Below are 19,399 nucleotides of genomic sequence, written 5' to 3' on the forward strand. Positions count from 1 at the left end.
GTTTTAGCCTGAAGGGAATCTTTAGCCCAGTCTTAGAAACCCAGGAAAACAGGAGTTTTTAATGGATTTGTAGCTAGCTAGCTCCAGCTTCTTGAATGGCTCTGTAACATACAGTCTGGGAAGATGGGCAAGTAGAAAAAAAATTCTACGCTAGAGAAAGACAAAATAAGAATCTGGAATCTGTTACTTCCAGCTCTATTACAAATGATCTGCCTTACGATGGCTGAGTCTTGATTTAACTATTTAAATATCTGACATTAAACATTAATGTGGCTCACTGTAATCTCAGGGATGATGACAATGCAGTAGAAATCAGCAAAATGTATGGCTTTAAAGCAGCCTTGCAAAATCATCATGACAGTTTACCAGCATAGCCACAAAATCTGCTCAGCTGCCCTTTACCATCACAACGATGAAGAAAAAATGAATGAAATTTTACATGCCCGTCAAAAGAAATTGCTTGCCTGAGCGTAGTGGCTATGCAGAATGTTGCAAGTCTGCTGTAAAAGTGTCATGCCTATATAGATAGATGAGACAAGGTGGGCGAGATATCTTTCACTAGACTGACTGGTGAAAGAGACATGCTTTGAACTTACACAGCGCTCTTCTGCACAGCTATGATACTCTATAACAGAGTATCTCCTCTACACTGAATTAGGTTGTTCTCCTAGGTTTATTCCTATACATTATACTTGCTTCTGTAAGTTTACTACTGTATTTCATTAGCCAAAAGATATATCCAGGTCAGATTTGGTAGGTCAGCACAGAACCCCAGTCCCTCAGCAGGATCTGCAAATTTAGGTCAACTACCATAATCTGATGCATATTTAGAACGAAAATAATTTGAAGCAACAATATCCATTAACTCCCAAATTAGGTCACTGACTTCAGACCGCGAAGTCCACGAAGAATATGTTAAGAAGCTGAACAAATTCTATCTCCATACCACTTTAATTTAAGCACCTTCATGTAATCAACAGAATTATAATTTAATGGCATTGCACCATTTTGATCTTTCTTTTTAGATTCTCAATAAATAAAGTTTTTTGCAGGAATTTCATCATTTTAAATGCGTCCTTAAGGCCATTTTTTAGAAGTTGAAAAATGTGATAAACTAAAGTGAAACAAAATAAATCCTTTATGAGAAACTTTCTTTGCAGACCCTTAATCCTCTAGCATTGAGGCTCTCTGGAATAAGAGCCAGCCCTGTTTCACTTGAACATTTTGGGCCTGAAATCCTTCAGCAAAAGGGGAAACTTTTTTCTTTTTCAGGCTAGGTGTGAATGTTCAGGGGCTGAGTTTGATGATCAAGTGCTATTTATTAGAGGAAGCCACCTGGGATAAGTCCCAGCTGATTGGAAAGGCCAAACATTATGGCACCAGTGCTTGGGCATCAGTGAGAGAGAAGCTATCATTAGTCGGACCTTGTAAAGCAGGGTTTCTCAAACAGAGGTCGCCGCTTGTGTAGGGAAAGCCCCTGGCGGGCCAGGCCGGTTTGTTTACCTGCCCAGTCCGCAGGTCCGGCCAATCGTGGCTCCCACTGGCTGCGGATCGCTGCTCTGGGCCAATGGGAGTTGCTGGAAGTGGCGGCCAGTAAGTCCCTTGGCCCGTGCTGCTTCCAGCAGCTCCCATTGGCCTGGAGCAGGGATCCGCGGCCAGTGGGAGCCATGATCGGCTGGACCTGCGGACGGGACAGGTAAACAAACCGGCCCAGCCTGCCAGGGGCTTTCCCTACACAAGCGGCGACCCCTGTTTGAGAAACCCTGTTGTAAGGCATTGGGGGCAGTGCAGAGCCACACTGCCCCTGGGAGAGTTCAGGGAGGGATTGTGGCTGGCCTGCTCTGCAAGCTGGTGCAGGAGGCCTCTTCTTCTAGCCACCCCCTTTGCAGCAATGGGTGCTCCACAGCACATATGGAGAGGGTCAGGCCCTTGTGAACCTGTGGAACTCCTTGCCAGAGGATGTTGTGAAGGCCAAGACTATAACAGGGTTCAAAAAAGAACTAGATACTGTACATTCATGGAGGATAGTCCATCAATGGCTATTAGCCAGGATGGGCAGGGATGGTGTCCCTAGCCTCTGTTTGCTAGAAGCTGGGAAGGAGCGACAGGGAATGGATCACTTGATGATTACCTGTTCTGTTCATTCCCCTGGGGCACCTTGCATTGGCCATCGTCGGCAGACAGGATACTGGGCTAGATGGACCTTTGTCTGACCCAGTATGGCCGATCTTATGTCCATGAGTGCAGAGGCTGCAATTGTGATTGGCTCTCAAGCCAGGTGTGCAAAGTGTGGGAAGCTCCTTATTATCCTGCCCTCACACACAAAGACCAATCACAAAATGGCCCTAAGGGCCTTCCACATCTTCACTCACTGAATCTCTCTCCATGTAGCTGGGGAGGAAGGCAGACAGCGAAGGGATGGCGTGAGATACTTCTGAAGCATCCCTCATTTCAAGGAACATCACTTAATATGGTCCACAAGTTCCACACAAACTTGGTTTCCACTGGCTTCTATGGTTTGAGAACTATTTACACCAGAAATAAAGAACAACGACACTAAGGCTACGTATACACTACTAGCCAAGGGGGTAATGTCCTAGCTAGTCGTGTAGATGTAGCCTGAGATGAGACAGAGCGAGCAACCATTTGACACTAAGGAAGGAATCCCACAACATTTAAGGTCTGTTGCCCTTGTAAATTTTTTGTATCTCTCAATTTGGGTCTTTGCCACACACTGTCCCACATTTAGGCCTAGGTAAGTTGAAAGGTACGTGAAGTGAGAGAGTTTTGAAGGAGGAGAGGTGGTCTGACTTTGGCATAAATTCCACTAATTCCTTCTCTAAGTATGTTTGAAAGTATGATGAGCCAATTTCTGCCCTCAGATACATGCTCTGAAGGCAATGTGGGTTGTGCCTATGTCAGTGGGAGACTTTGTCCTGTAAGTTTATTTTGCAAGCCAGTGGTCTCAGCCATTTGCTTGGCCACACAAACACAGCAGTAGCAGAGGCCTTAGAAAGGTTTGTTCGTTAGAGATAATGCATCTCACTGTCTAGCCAGCAATTCCAGATTTAAGTGGAAAATACTACACTATGATTTTATTTTGAAGTCCAAAAGCTACCTGCCTGATAGGCCATGCATAGAACTAACTGTTTTGGACCATGAGCAAGGAGAAGAGGGCAGTAGCAAGCAGGGATGGGCAACCCTGATGGGGTTAAAAATGCTGTGAACCGCTCACAATTTTGGGGGGATGGTCGGGTGCACCAAACGAATTCAACTTCTCCAAACTTTTCTCCTGTTATTTCAACCCATCTGGTTTTTGAGGGTGTTGCAGTTATTTAAAAGCTACATTCTTAGCTGAAAATGGGAATCTGTGATAAGCACTAGGATAGAAGCACCTTCTACCTGCAAAAGCTAACTTGGGACAAGGGGGTTTCCTATACAGGAGATGTATGTTGGGACACAGTTCTAAACAGCAGCTTTATTTTTTTATTTGCACATGCAAATCATGGCTGCAGTGTGCACACAATCAGATACTTAGACCTCTACATTTTGCTGCAGCAATAATGGTTATTGCCGTCCTGCATTTGTGCATTTTGTGTGTGTTTGCCTTTGATTGACAATTAAAAAAACTGGCACATTTTGTATTTTACCAGTGTTTAGTGTCAGTCCACAATTAGATAGTAATTTTTCCGTAGAATTAATGAAAGGATGCCCTATCAACCTCTGGGTTTGATCCAAAATCCATTGATACAGTTCAAATGATTCAATTTTATTTGACCTAGGACAGAATCAGAGGCTTGTAGAAAGATGCTGCCACATAATTCCTACCAGGAAAGTGCTCAGACTACTGGTGCATACAGGATGAAGGAATTCACCCTTTATTTGTCTCAGTTACACCCAATTCGGAGAAGAGAATGAGGAACCCGCCGGACTAATATTTCCTGAAACATGACACCAATATTGATGGAACTGTGAAAATCAGGCCACTTGTATTTAGGTGTCTAAATATGAGTTTGGGAGTCAGGTTTGTAAGTTCTGGTAGTACTGTATTCTGACCAACTGATCTTACTAAACCAACAAGAATGTGGATTATATTACCCCTTCAAACGAATATCATTTAAAACCAAATCAGTGCTACTGAGGTACTATTGGAAAATCGAACCATACCAGACTCTGCTTGCTTACCCATTCATTCCAAGTACTTCATTCATCACGCCTATGCTTGAAAATGATTAACAGTGGAATGTTCAAAAGCACTTAAGGGGCTTTGGGTTCCAACTCCCGTTGGTGCCTAATTCTCTTAGATGCTTTCAAAAATTCCACCCTAAATCCATTACTAACACTTCCTGAGCAAACATTCTGAACATGCATAAATAAAAGCCCTGCTGACCGAGGAAGCCAAGAATACAAGCAAAGAACTTCCACTATCAGGGATATTGCTGCAAATACCTTTTGCAAGTTTCCTTTCCAGGCACTTCTATTTGTTAAGAATTATGTAAACCCATTAAGAAATGGCAGTAGGTGATGTAACACACTGAGCAAACATTTTTTGATGTGTGAATTTCGCACTCATGAAAGTCCCCTATTGACGCTTCTTCCCCAGAACAGGTATAACACAGGCAGTGGCAATGCAAGCTTCCCCTTCTCTATGCTGACCCACCAACATGCCCCAGCACTAGCATGGGATGACCGCCCAAGTGGTGAGAGGGTAATTCAGTCTGTATACACTTCTTGTTTTCTCTGGTGAACCAAAGGGCCAGGCAATGACAGTTGTGGTTGAGATGTTTGGACACTGGCCCATTGGGGATTGTACTGAGATCACCAAACTCATTTCACAAAGCCCGCTGAACAGCCATCTGATGGTCACAACTTTTGCTCATTATAATGCTGACCTGGACTGCTAGAGCACTCGTGACTCAGAGGGTACGTCCAGACTACCCGCCGGATCGGCGGGTAGCAATCGATCTATCGGGGATCGATATATCACGTCTCATCTAGACGCGATATATCGATCCCCGAACGCGCTCCTGTCGACTCCGGAACTCCACCAGGGCAAGCGGCGGTAGCGGAGTCAACGGGGGAGCCGCAGACGTCGATCCTGGACCATGAGGACGGGAGGTAAGTCGAAATAAGATACGTCGACTTCAGCTACACTATTCCCGTAGCTGAAGTTGCGTATCTTCAATCGACCCCCCCTCAGTGCAGACCAGCTCAGAGATAGATATAAGTTTCTGTAACCCCCATTATCAATCTCTTGAGCCATCTCATCCTCTTAGACAAAAATGAGCATCAAATGATTTTCGAAAGGTTCATGACTATATTAACCCACTGCTCAGCTCCCTCGTGCACAAACAAACTCTGAGTCTTGCTTAACCAACCTGTTCATAAAGAAAGAGAATAGACAATGGGAGACTGAAGTATGTATAAGACACAAAAGGCTCGATTCATTTCACACTGGTGCTGGGTCCCTTGCAACAGAAAGTCCTCTATGAAGGTTGCAGCAGCTTAAATAGAACTGGTTGAAAAATGTAGTTTTTGGCCAATATTTATGTAAGGAAGACATGCTTAAGTCTTCTCGATCTAGGATTATGAAATGTGGAAATGTGTTTCTATACTGAACATTACAAAACCAAGATCTGATTTGTAAGCATGAATATCAAAGCTCCGGATGTATCATAACCTTCTGTTTGTGCCAGCAGTGTATCACAATTACTTATATAATGACATGAATTAATAACAGCTCATGACATTTTTATTTTAATGAAATTTAAAAAGTCAGTTATTAGATATACATACACACAACTGATTCTGTAACTGTTAGTCATAAATATAGAACATTCAGAAGTACAAAATACACTTTATCCACAGCACAATTTCACAGCAATATAAAGAGTTTAAACAGATAAGTAACCAAGTGCCTAACTTGACAACAGAAGCCTTTTTTTGGCATTTATTATCTTTAAAAAAAGATCATGACTCTAAACAAACTGGTCCATATCCACGCAGCTGTCAACCCATGAAAACGTGCTCAAGTTAGGAGTAGGAGAGTGCCCCCATAAATGTCATGGTACGCCCCACCTTTTCCCCCTCCTTTTCCCCATTTTGGAATACATTCCCCTTCCTCTCCACAACTGGCAACAGTGAAAACTGGGGCTACCGCACAATCACCTATATCCCAATTTGAGCACTGCTATGAATATGAAAATATCTGACCTAAAAATTAACCCACTGGATACCTTGCAAACCAACCAACCAAAGAGCAACAGCAGTATGACACCGATAAGGCATTAATGATTAAGTGGCTGTATTACTCTCGAAAAAGAGTACGCCTATGTATAAAAATATATGTTATAGCAATTGGGTAAATCCAACACTATACAACACTGTGCCAAAAGTAATTAGGAGTTAAAAAAGGCAGTACTGCAAAAAGTATTTACAGTTTCAGACTGGGCTTCATGAAAAAGAAGGCAACAAAGCTAGTTATGGACACATCTGGTTAAAGTATAATTGTAGGCACTGTCAGTGGTGCCTTTAACAAGTTACGCAATACAATCATGCCTGTAAAACACTTAATGTCAGGAAACAGGCTTGATTATATGAACGAATAAGTAAATGCCTCAGCATACGAAAATGGTCCCAGTCTATAAGCTTACTCGCTGAAGTAACTTACTCAGCTTGTTACATTATCATTTGTAGCTTCTTGCACACTTGATTTAAAAAGCTTCAGTTCTGTATTTCGCACTGATTTCCGAAACCCTGTGTTTGCAATAAAATCTGATCAGAAAACACAAGTCTGCAGGTAGAAAAAAATCTGCATGTCAAATCTGCAAACTCTGCAAGCTGGCAGCTGACCTACCACAGGCGTTATGCTAACTGCACAAATAAAAAAAGGACAGTTTTAAAATGCACTTAGCAACTTCAGTCATTATACATGTAAGTTGTTTTATTACCATCAAGACACACAACGAAGAATATAGCTTCACTTATGCTAAAACAGCCTTTGCTGCCACAAGAATTAGAATGAGAAAGATATTTCAGAAGAGCCAGCCAGTGGCATGGAGGCAGCACGTACTGTAGAGGAGCACTAGTGAATGCTGGACTTGCCTATTCACTTGGTCTCAAGAATAAGGTTGTCAGCCACACTGCTCCTTAAGAACTCCCTTCTTGCTAGCGTGAAAGTAACAGCACCCTCAGAAAAGATCACCCACATCTTCCCTTCCAACACAGGGAAAACAATGTCAAGATACTGTGGGTGGGATCAGCTGGAGGGGAGCTAGGGAGAATGGAGAAACAGGGAGAAAGCGTTGGCCCAGGATAGCAGAATACAAACAGGGGCATACTGTGGCCCAAAGTGAAGTGGGTGAAAGCCTTGCACTCTTCTAGACTGGCCTTTAATACTACAAAAAGAACAGAGTATTTGTGGCACCTTAGAGACTAACAAATTTGTTAGTCTCTAAGGTGCCACAAGTACTCCTGTTCTTTTTGCGGATACAGACTAACACGGCTGCTACTCTGAAACCTTTAATACTACAGTAATTCCCTTTCGTGGCCACAAGGATGGGGTGGGATGGGGAGGAAGAAGACAAGACACAGACCTAGCACTGATGCCTTGGGCACACTGGCTTCAAACTAGTAATACTGTATTTTAAAAAAATAGACATGCTTGAATATCTTTTAACAAAGAACTTCAAACTGTACTACCAAATACTGACTGATAAGCCTACTTCTACACATTGATAGTATAAAAAGACAGTGATATGTAGAGAAACTTTTCTGGGCTGGAAAAACCAGTTTTCATAAACACATTATTTTAGACTGAATTCAGGAACAACAAGTAAAGTATACATACACGCAGAGCAACCTGTCAGGTAGACTGCAACATAGGAGCCCCGTTTTCCAATCCATTTTTCACTTGACAGAAATCCTCATTTTTAAATTTTTAAAAATACTGACTGGATCATGTCCAGTGCATTATATAAAGAGCTATAAATTGCTAGGCCACTCCCTTCTTCCCCCATTGTTAGATCTGTCACAGAATCAGGATCATCTACTTCACTTTTTACTATCATTTCCTATTGCAGATGTCTCACCTCACCCACACAGCCATGTGTAGAATACAGGCATCTTTTATGGGCGGGGGGGTGTGGGTCAGTGAATTCAATGGATATGCTCACTACAGGGAGCAGAGCTTTTCTAGTCTAACTCACTGATCAGTTCTTTGTCCCTGCAGTGTGTGAGAGATGGGAGTGAAGGGTGGCAGAGGCAGCTTCAAGAGAATCAATATCCAGGTTTTAAAATAAATATAGTTTAAGTGCATGGTTTCCTCAGTTAGCTGAGTATTCCTCTCATCCCCTGGGGCAGGAGAAGAGGTGCCCATTTTTAAAAGAGGATGACTCTGCTGAGACAAGTACACTCCAGAGACCGGGGCCTCTGCAGTTCTTTATCTAGCTTTGAACTAGATTGTGTTTTCATTAAAAAACACAAGCAAAAAAGACACATACACAAACCATCCCTCCAGTGGCACACGGGGCTGGGGACTGGTCCTGGAGAATGAAGCGAAGAGGCAAACGGCAGGCAAAACGCTCACTGAACATTGAAGACCACTTACCCCACTATGTGACATGCCAGAAAGCAGAGTAGGGTGAGAAAAGCCCCAGTCACATGATTAGGGTTGGGAGCAGCGTCTCTGTGGCCCGCTAGCTTTGGTCTGACAGCCTGCGGAAGTCTCTCTGGATGAGACCCATGTGGCCAGAGCAGGCCATGAGTTAGGGAGATGGCTGCTCTCCATGGCATCATCCACCCAAGGAACCCCCAGTGATTACGCACCTAAGACAATGCTGACACAGCGTATGCCAATAGTCGTCCCTGCTGGAAGACACCTCTGAATTCAGAGGTAGCTTCAAGTAGCCAGGCAATGGCAGCAGGTGGGCTGGCAATGTGTGGAGACACCAGGCCTCTGGGTGGGTGGCCCTTGCTTCTTTTAGGTGTCCAGAGATTTGCGTGGATTCCAGGGCATCCACAGGTTTAGGTGGCTGGACCCTCTTCCCCTTTTTCAAGGGGGCTGGGCTGCAACCTACAAAGAATTTCAAAGAAGCTCAGCAAGTGGGAATTTTGAGTTTCTTGTCCAGGGGTGATTTTTTCCCCCCAAGCAGGGGCTATTTGGCCCTAAATCTTCATTTTAGATCAGATCTCTGTAACTCAACTGATGTGAGAAAATAAATAAAGGAACGGAAATTCTAGAAGTTTCTGATGGCTATGCCAGGCAGCAAGACTCAGAGCCATGAAAAAGCCGGCCACCCTTCTGGATGGCCTGAGTCTCCAAAACGCCCAGTGAACTGAAACCCTCAGACAGTGGGTTGAACAGAAGTAGGTGGATGCTCAGCAGTTTAGCATGCAAGTGAAAATTCAAGTTAACTCCCCAGTGTTTTTGGCAGACAATGGCTTGACTGGTTGGTTCCTATTACAAATTAGTTTTAACCACATTGTTTGGCACATGAAACAAACTAGCTCACTGCTCTCAGTAAATGAGCCTAGATGCCTTTATTGTAACAGGGCACCTCTTTTAACTGTTCAAATGTAAGGTTGCACAAGAGATAAAGGGGTTCACAGACAGGAAATGCTGCTGGTGCTGAAACAGTCTTCTTGATATGTTGTAGAGTAATTTTATAAAAGGATTTTTTGGAGGATGCAATAATAGAAGGCAAAAAATAAAATAAAACCAGGTAGTGAGAAAATTATAGAAATATAGGTCTCACTTAATAAATTCAGTGAAAAAAAGAATAACAACTTGCATAAGTAACTAGATGGCATAAATCAGAATTACCAGAATTAACCAATTAGTGTTATTTCTAAGTAAAGTGATGCAGAATCCTGCAATATCTAAGTTCTGCAATACATTGTCACCCCTTTCGGTATACTCTGAAACGGACCCATTTTATATGTATATAAAAAAAAAAACCCTACCAATACAGGAAATCACATCATACAGCACAAGATATACATACAGTACTAAAATGTACACATATTCAAGTTTAACTGGGTTAAGAGAGGGGAAAAAAGGTGCTGAATTTTCTGGTCAGAGAGAACTATATTATGCTGTATAATCTCACATTCAAACTGATCTAAAAATCTCAAGAATCAAAGAAATCAGAATACTGAGTCTGTTTTCAGAGATTTAAGATCAAAGCAAGGCATTGAATCTGAACAATAAACCCTGTAACTGGACGTTACCTTACCTTTTCTCTGTTAGTCTTTGTTACTTCATTATCTATTTTAAATTTACCATTCAAAGGGAGCATTAGGAATTGTTCACATTCAAATATTTAGGACTCAGAGATTTTTCACAATCAAGCAAAGTTTTTCATCTCTGAGGTAGATGACAAGAAAATACAAAATGGATCTGTCAATGACCACCACCAAGTGGCGTAACTTCTTCATCAGCACTCACACACCGGAAGGGAGGGAGAGCAAACTCCTATATCACTATCCAAAATATGAGAAACGTGACTTCTTGTTAGTAGATTCTATGGTAATGCAATACAGGAAAAGCAGAGCCAAAACCACACCGAAATTGTTTTGTTGAACTTCATTTCACAGGGTTGGTCTGCGTTGTAAATTACTCAGAAAATGGTGGAAACATGCCCAAATCAGCAAAATCTTCAATGTTGTAATTGCCAGTGCCCTGTGTTGGATCGCCCGGCATAGGCAGCATGTCCTGTATAAGGAAAATCAAAGTGAAGTGTCACTTTATATGCTATCGAGAGACAAACATTTTTTGTTCATCTTTTTAGCTTAAGACCAGAAAAAGCCAAAGACTGGAAAAATGAAGTGAAATTCACCCCATGCAGACGGCTAGCCTGAGCCCTCTGCACTGTTTAAGTCTCACTTACGTCCTCTTTCAAGGGCTGAAGCAGGACTTAAGCAGTGTGTAGGCTTTGTGCTGGCCTCTGCACAGGTCTGACTATCCCCCATACTGCACATTCTTCACGATCTAAACATACACCATTTGTTACAGAGGGTCGTTTGTGATAATATGCTAAAATACTGGATCAGCAACTGAGAGACAATCATAGCACCTACTGCAAGGATGCCATTTGGAGTAGCAGTTGCTTCCTGGTGGCTGTTGACAGCAACAAGTTAGACATTTCAAACCAAAACAAAGAGTACACACAAAGGCACGTGCTGCTTTGCCTTTCCTGGTGACGCTTCCCCAGCATGGGTAGCATGGATCCCTTGATGAAACCAAGACATGAAGGGGTTTAACGTGTGTTTGTGGGTTCTGTCTACATGTCTCAGTTATTCTTCAGTGTGGCATGAAGGAAAATCAACTAAAGGCCTTTATGCAGAGGATGGGAATGCATGCTGTGGAACAGAAAGACTCACTAGCATCCTGAGACCCTTCTGAGAAGGGCAGAGCACCCTCATCCCTCACTGAAGTCAATGGAAGTTGCAGAAGCTCAACACTGCTAAGGAGATGTTCAGCCTTCCACAGGCTCATCATCTTTCCGCCCTTCACACAACCTAGACAGCCAAGGAAGTGATGAGCAAGCAGCGGCCATTAAACTTCATGTGATTTGTGTGTCTCTTAATATGACTGAGCCCCATTTGGATCATGCACCTTTTCTGACATGCTATGCTGGGCGCATTGGAGGGAGTCTCGCCATCAGCGTTCGGTTGTTATATAGCTGGTACCAGGACACATTTGTGGAGGATTCTGTAAGCAGGGGTTACGTTTATTCTGACTGCACCTCCGCTGAAGAAAGCTGGAGGTCTTTCCTCCAGGTCAATGAGCCTCCTTGTATTTCAGAAAAGGGAGTGGAAGTCGATAGCACTTCTCTGGTATAAGAGGAGTTCATGGTAACTGCTCCCAAATCTCCTGAGTCACATGTGGTCCCTGCAGGAGGCATAGGGAGTACTGAACCTCCTTTTCCCAGTCAGGGACAAAGCCTGGGAAAGAGGTGTCCCCTGTTGGGAAAACAATCATGCTGTCCTTTCAGCTCTCACAGTAACAAGCTCTGGCAGAACTTGACTTTGCAGCAAGAGAGGGATCATAATAATACAACATCTAAATAGCAAACAAGAAACATGATAACAAATTGGCTCAAAGTATCTGCCCTCAAGAGAATGAACAACCCTCATCTAAGAGCACCGTAATGAGGATTTACCCCAGGAGAGGGCAAGCTTTAAATCTAACTGTGGACTCGCTGGATCTCTTAGAGTGGAGATAGATGATGGGATGGACTGAAGCACATTTCCCAGCTGCCTTGGCTAGCCCTGTGTTCCTGGCCAATGCTGCATATTTCTAATGCTGCACTTGCCACTTGTGGGGCTCTTTCATCCTCCACTGCCACCCAGAGAAGGGAAAGCTGAACCTGCCTTGTACTGCTGAAATCTCCATCTCCTTTGGGGAACTTCTGCTGTTGAGGCCCTGTGCCAGAGATTACACTGGTGAAGGCCTTGCAATGAATCTGGCCCTTTTTGTTTACATAGGTCTTTCCCTTTTCCCTTGCATACAACTATCCACCCTCCTCTTTTGTTGGTTTTGTTCTTGATCGAATTTAAATGATAAACAGATTATAAGGGGATAAAGGACCATATCAGCTTATTTGCTTGTAAAGTACCATGCTCATCTACCATGAATAGTTATAACAGTAATTAATACTGCAAAATATAACTGTAAAATGTAACTGAAGATGGTTATTTGCCACTCACATGGTTTCTCAATAGTTGGAGCATTTAAAAAATCTTTAGTCAGTATCTTCTCTGAAGAAACAGCCTACTCTCCTCTGACTTCTCAAGCGGAATTAGACCGAAGTTTAACCTGCTGGATTTATAGATCTGGACCAGGGTATGAGGAGGGACTTCTAGCCAGGACTGTTTACCTACTGGTTTCTCCCTAAAATGCATAGCCCTTGTGCTGAGGAAGCAGCAAGAAGGAGAAAACATTTCAAAGCCCAGAAGTTCCTGTGCTCTGGCAGAAAAAGTGCTTTGAGTTCTAGCAAAGACTATCCTAATCCCAGCGAACATCACTATAAACCCCAGGGTAGCACATCTCAAACTGAAGGTTGGTGCTTGTCATGCACACTGTTTCTACATGGCTCAGTTTGGCTAAGGTTGTTGTTTGGGTAAGAAGACCTTCACTTTCTTGTGACAACTGTAGACACAATGAACCTTTGACTCTACTCACTTGGAAGACTTCAGTCTGACTGGGCTGCTGGTGAGAATGCTGGTCACTGCTTTGCTGATTATGATGCTGGCTTTGCCACTGGGACCAGACCTCCGAAGGTCTCCCTTGGAATTGTCCACTGCTTTGGCCACTCTCAGCTGAAAGATTCAGATTTACACAGACAGTTCCTTTAAAAGGCACATGAAGGTTTTTTAAGAACTTTGATGTTCAGAAGTAAATTTTATAGCACACTCAGCAAGGACCAGTTCCGGTGGGAGTGAAGTCAAGGGGAGTTTTAACACTGATCTCAAGGGAGCAAGATAATGACCAAAGAGAGCAAGGTGAATTACCGTGGCTGCACCAACACAACCGGGACAACAGGCTTACTAATAGTAAAGCACAAAGTGAAATAATGAAGAGTGTAATGAAACCTAATCTGGCCATGCCAGGGTTTTCCCCAGTCCTGCCTCTCTCTTTAATAGTGCGAGGAAGTACTGGCCATTTCCCTTAAAAACAGAATGACAAGATAGGCATTTTAATGTACTTCCTCTTCAATAAACTCTTGGATCAAGAGCTGGACCAGAAGGAACACTGTCATCTGATGGATTATATAATTCAAAGGCAGCATGTCAGCACCCCATTTACAAAAATCTGTTGTTTCATGGCCATTTAAATAGTAAGATAAAAAGGTGCCGTCTTATTTAAGTGTAAAAGTCATGTGTTTAGAATGCTGGTTGGTGAGCTACTTTGTCCTCCATTATTATAGGTGTAAATCGGCTATTTAATTCATGCGGCTCTAGTCTCAGAACTGCAGAATTGCTCTGTTCATTTGCCATACAAAACATAGCTCACCTCCGGTTCAGTGATTCTCAGTACTCCTGCTCCCCTCACTTAGGCTCTGAGCCATGGTGAGTCCAGATACCCTCCTCACACACACCAAACTCCCCACCTCCCCTTAGTTTTTTTCCCCTATAGGGAAGTACAAAAAAATACATAATTTTTTTTTTCAATGCGGAGAACAGAATCCATGAATAAAACAATTCTACCCCTACAACTGTGTCTCATGTCTGGCTCTCTCCTTTCCCTTCCTTTCCTCTAGACTTTTCTTTTTCTCTCCTTCTGTTGCCCACTGTCCTCTTTACCCCGTTTCTCATTCCTGTGTATTTCTCTTCCTTTTATTTTATTATCCCTTCCTCTCCTCAGTGCTCTCTCACTTTTCCTACCCAATTCCTGGCTTCCTCCATTTTTTGCCTCAATATTCTCTTCAATTACCCCGACCCCCATCTCTCCGTTTTTCCTCCTTGGCTCATGTTGTTCCCGACTCTCCCTCCCCTATATTGACTACTTGGTTCTTTTCTCCGTGGTCCTCACATCTTTCCCTCCCCTCTTATTTCTTTTTCCAGACCCCACTCTCTTTAGGATGGACTGGCCTCTATTCCAGTACCGGCTGGGACATGGGCGTGGGTTCTGTAGAATTACTACTCCCCTGCTGACATTACTATTACAAATAATTCAGCTGACTCAGAAATCCTGCAGTCACACTATTGGTCACAACAAAGTTCATTTAAGTTACCCCTTAAAAGAAAGCTGCATCAGATTTGCTCAGTACGATATGCCAAAATGTACTCAGTGAGGCAAATGAGCTTTTTGCTCAGCAAGACAGAGGTTAATAATAATAATATATGGAGATATACCTATCTCACAGAACTGGAAGGGACCCTGAAAGGTCATTGAGTCCAGCCCCCGGCCTTCACTAGTAGGACCAAGTACTGATTTTGCCCCAGATCTCTAAGTGGCCCCCTCAAGGATTGAACTCTCAACCCTGGGTTTAGCAGGCCAATGCTCAAACCACTGAGCTATCCCTCTTCCAGCAGAAGGTTCAGGCTGCTCCTTTCAGTAATAACTGTATTTATTAATAGAATTCAAACTGATGGAGATCAGGAAATATTTCCCACCAGATGAACGGTCATTACCAAGTAGTTTGGGTCTCCAGTGCAGGTCTTATAAACAAACGTACAAAGCCCAATGGAATAAACTCAACGGGAAGTTAGCCATTTTGGTGTACACATCCCGCTGCGTTGCTGCTGAGTCCAGGCCAGGCAGCATAATGTTAGTGCCTGAGGCCTAAAGCGTGAAAAGGGCTTGAAATGAAACTGGTCTAATTTCATTCACAATGTTGAGTGAAAAGCAAAAAGTGAATAAACTAGCATTAAGAGCAAAAAGAAAAATTAGTGTTTTAACATTCAGATCTGTGGTAAGGGGAAAATGGCTACTCCTGGTTCCTGGCATATCTGCAAGGGGTAGACAATGTTAAGTTCAGTGCAATATGAGCCATTATTTTTATTTTGTTCCTCGAACAGTCAGAACACGGTGCTGAGGAAACAGGGTGGAACTTTCTTTAAACTCACTGCATTAAGGGCTTGATCCAAAGCCCACGGAGGTCAGTGGAGAGACCCCTTCACTGACTTCAGTAGGTTTTGGATCAGCTCCTAATGTAAACAAGGGACTGACTAGGATCACCATGTGATTTTAAATCTTTTGCTTACTGTGTATATAAAACTTCATGTGACCTTGGCCAAGGATAGCTGAGTGCTCTTTCCTCACCTTTTGTTCCTGGCAGCCTACCTCACACTTCTGCAGCTGATTCACTGACTGTCCTGAACTACCAGCATGTCATGCTGGATTTAGGAATGTTGCTGTTACATTTGCTGGCTGTAGAATTCCTTAACTTAAGCCTCAGCATCCAACCAAATTTTATATTCTCTCTCATTTCCACAGCTGACTACATACATTCTTTTCAGAGTAGCAGCCGTGTTAGTCTGTATCCGCAAAAAGAAGAACAGGAGGACTTGTGGCACCTTAAAGACTAACACATTTATTAGAGCATAAGCTTTCGTGGACTATGCATCCGAAGAAGTGGGCTGTAGTCCACGAAAGCTTATGCTCTAATAAATTTGTTAGTCTCTAAGGTGCCACAAGTACTCCTGTTCTTCTTTTTACATACATTCTTGTAGACAGATTACTATAGAGGCCATTGTTTTAGAAGGTGTGTGTGCATGCATAAGCAGAAGGGAATAGGGAAGTGTTCGTATTTAATTTTTTTTGCTCTTATTTCACTTACTGGTTTTTTTTTTCCTGTTCAAGCGCTCCCTCAGGAACAGTCTGTACTAAAGGCATAACCTGAACACTTACTGAAGACACTGTGAACAGCACAATTATCCTTAACCATTCTACTTAATGATCTATGCAGTAATGTAAGCAGCTGTGGAGTTTCACACACTCCAAGTATGATCATGATGAGGCTCAAGTGAGGGCTTCCAGCTACCAATAACTACATCTATAACATCGGGACTGAACCCGTGAACCTTGTGAAGGAAAGAGCATAAATCAATGAACAATAACATTGCTGGATAGCTCCCGAAAATATCAAGAAGTTGATTTTGCTGTGCTGTCGAGCAGTTCTAAAACACTAACGTTTTTCATGCTGTAAAGGTGTACAGGCGCTGGCCCTTTCAAAGACACTGCTAATGCTACTCATGGTCCTGAAGCAGGATGTACAATGTGCACTTGGATTTTTTCAGATTTAATTTTTTACAAAGTATAAATCACATGTGAGGCCTGATTGCCAGCATGCATTACCATCTTAAAATTACAGACATAGAGCCTTCCAGGCATTCTATAACAGGTAGCATATCGTACAACAATGTAGTGAGATTTGAGAAAGGATTTGCATTAATATCTTTACTCATTCTTTTTTATTTGTTTTTAAGACACCAATTCTGTCTTCCATCTGTGTCATGCAACTCCACTGACTGTATGTAAACATAGCTTTGATAGATGACCAAATGTACAATAAAGTGCTTCTAATTCTCCATATACAAAGGATCATTCCATTATAATCAAAAATAATCAAACTGCAACAGGTACAGAGAAGGGCTAGTAGGATGATCAGGGGATTGGAGTCTCTCTCATGATAGGAGACTAAAGGAGCTGGGCTTGTTTAACCTAGCAAAACGAAGGCTGAGAGGAGATACAATTGCTTTCTATAAATACACTGGAATAAGCACCAAGCAGGGACAAGAGCTATCTCAGCTAAACAACAATGTTGGCACAAGAATAAAGAGGTCTACACTGGCCATAAGTGAATTTCGGTAGAAATTAGCAGGTTACTAACCATCAGAGTAGTGAGATTCTGGAACCATCTCCCAATAGGTGGGTGGAGGCAAGAAACCTAACTGGTTTTAATATGGAGCTTGATCAGTTTATGAACGGGTTATATAATGCAGCTGCCTGTGAGGGTAGGGGGCTAGACTTGATGACCGAGGAGACTGCTTCCAGTTCTATGTTCTTAATTAGTAATTAAAACAACAACACGAAATTGTTGTTATTGAAATAGGGAAGGCTGCAATAAAGAAAGCATACAAGTCCTTACCACACATTCTACACTATTTCATATTCTTGGACTAAATTCTAATCTTCTTCAATCACAGATTTTTTTTTTTTAAATGAATCAATGTCTGTCTGATGATGATATAATCCTGTCCAGGCAGAATTCGAGGTGCCCTTGCTATATCTTTTCTCTAATACACATTCCAAAGCTATGGTCATATCTTAGCTCCTGAACATATCCCATAGGGCCAAATCCTAATGTGTCTAACTCAATTCTTACCCATGTCTTACTCAGAGGGGAAAGAAATCTACTGATTTAATTTGAAAGCTTGAAGTCAGTGGAGTGTTGCCTGGGTAAATAGAAGTAATGAGGAAAGACATTAGGATTTGACCTTTTATTGATTACTATCTCCTGCGACAATAAAAACAAGAAATGGACTATTGCCATGTTCTACTTTATACAGTTGCTGAGAAAATTCACATTAAAATTAGTCCTAGTGAATGTGAAGTGCTCTGCTCAGAAACACACTGAAACACACCCAACTGTTTAAAAAGGGAATTGTTTAACCTCACAGTAGGAATAGCAAAGGTAATTGTCTGCGTGTGACTGAGAGTGAGCGTGACAGAGGTTATCTGCACAGAATAAGCAATGATTAAGTATCCTGGGACAGGAGCAGTGACACGGCAGTGACAGGACACAATTTCACACATTCAGGTGGGTTTAAAAAAAGTTCCTGTTCTGGATTGTGCCATTTTGGGACTGTTCTGAACTAGAGTAGAGTGGAGCTGAGCCATCCAAAAGGAAGTTTGGGAGGGATTGTACCTCAGGAAGGGAGTGCAGCGTGGAGGGAGGGGTCCCTGAACTCAATCCATTGCGCAAAGTAGTAAGAAGCTTTGCTTCCTCTCTTTTGCCTTCCTGGCAATCCCTACACACCCACACAAGGGCAGAGACAATCTCAACCTTGGCACACATTCAGAATAGAGGAGCAGGTCCGAAGATTTAAAATACAGTTAGCATTTCACTTCCATGTTCACTTGTGAGATACAGAATCTGAAACCTACCAAACCCTGCACCTCTGTTTGCTAGGCTAGAGTAGGCATTTCCACTTGGGGAAGAAGTGGCTGGGCTAGAGAGAGGGCTGTACGATGATGGATCAGCTGGATAGGTATGACTGGTTCCAATTCCAAAGGGTGATGATTGCGTCTTGCCAGATTGTGATGGGATTTGCTGAGGTGGGGGGGAGAAAAAGAAGAAGTTATTTTCATTGCTGGCATTACAGCGGAGCAGCATGATAGACCCAAGTTTTAACAGTGTAAAATCAACTGCTAAATAAACACTGCAGATGAGATTAGGCATATTATCCCTGTCTTAGCCATATTCAATTTCCATCAACGTGGACGTACAGCTATTTAAGTTTAATGAAAGCAACAGATAACTGAAAATATAAATAGCTCTCCTGATGATTAATATCCTCCATGCATTCAGAAAGAGAATCAAATCACTATTGTTCGTTACCTGCTGTAAGCTGTTTTTTCCCCACCACTATTAGGGCATAGAGACTAGGAGCAAAGATTAAAGACGTACAAAAAATGAATCTTTATTTGCCAGATGCCCTGTTTTTATACTACCCCAGTTATCTGAATGCCTGATAGGATATACCTCGGACCTTAGGATAATCAGGATTTTCGATAATTGGGAGAGCTGGCACAAGAGGCTTCAAAGGGAATGTTCTGGATCTCCACACAGGTTGAAACGCCCGCTGGGTTTTCTCACCTGATTTTAGAGTATGCAAACCAGCTTGCCCAATGGATTCTGGCAGCACAATGAATATGTTCTAGCTTGCC

The 19,399-nt window shown here is 42.6% G+C and overlaps 1 protein-coding gene across 8 annotated transcripts in view; it reads right to left on the bottom strand.

Annotated features, from left to right (window-relative positions):
* Window positions 1-6,414: 6,414 nt before the first annotated feature.
* ARNT2 (aryl hydrocarbon receptor nuclear translocator 2) overlaps window positions 6,415-19,399 on the bottom strand; it is a 137,772-nt gene continuing 124,787 nt past the window's right edge. For 5 of the 8 annotated variants that reach the window (XM_034784949.1, XM_034784950.1, XM_034784952.1 and 2 more), the window contains 3 exons: window positions 18,617-18,782; window positions 13,187-13,323; window positions 6,415-10,714 (listed from right to left, as the gene is read on the bottom strand). In XM_034784949.1, the coding sequence (XP_034640840.1) occupies window positions 10,616-10,714; window positions 13,187-13,323; window positions 18,617-18,782 (402 nt within the window). In that variant the 3' untranslated portion in view covers window positions 6,415-10,615. The remainder of the gene's footprint in view (window positions 10,715-13,186; window positions 13,324-18,616; window positions 18,783-19,399) is intronic. The other 3 variants (XR_004647578.1, XR_004647576.1, XR_004647577.1) reach the window with 3 other exon arrangements.

The sequence above is a fragment of the Trachemys scripta genome, chromosome 10 (genome assembly GCF_013100865.1).
Source record: "Trachemys scripta elegans isolate TJP31775 chromosome 10, CAS_Tse_1.0, whole genome shotgun sequence".
NCBI classification, from domain to species: domain Eukaryota; kingdom Metazoa; phylum Chordata; order Testudines; family Emydidae; genus Trachemys; species Trachemys scripta.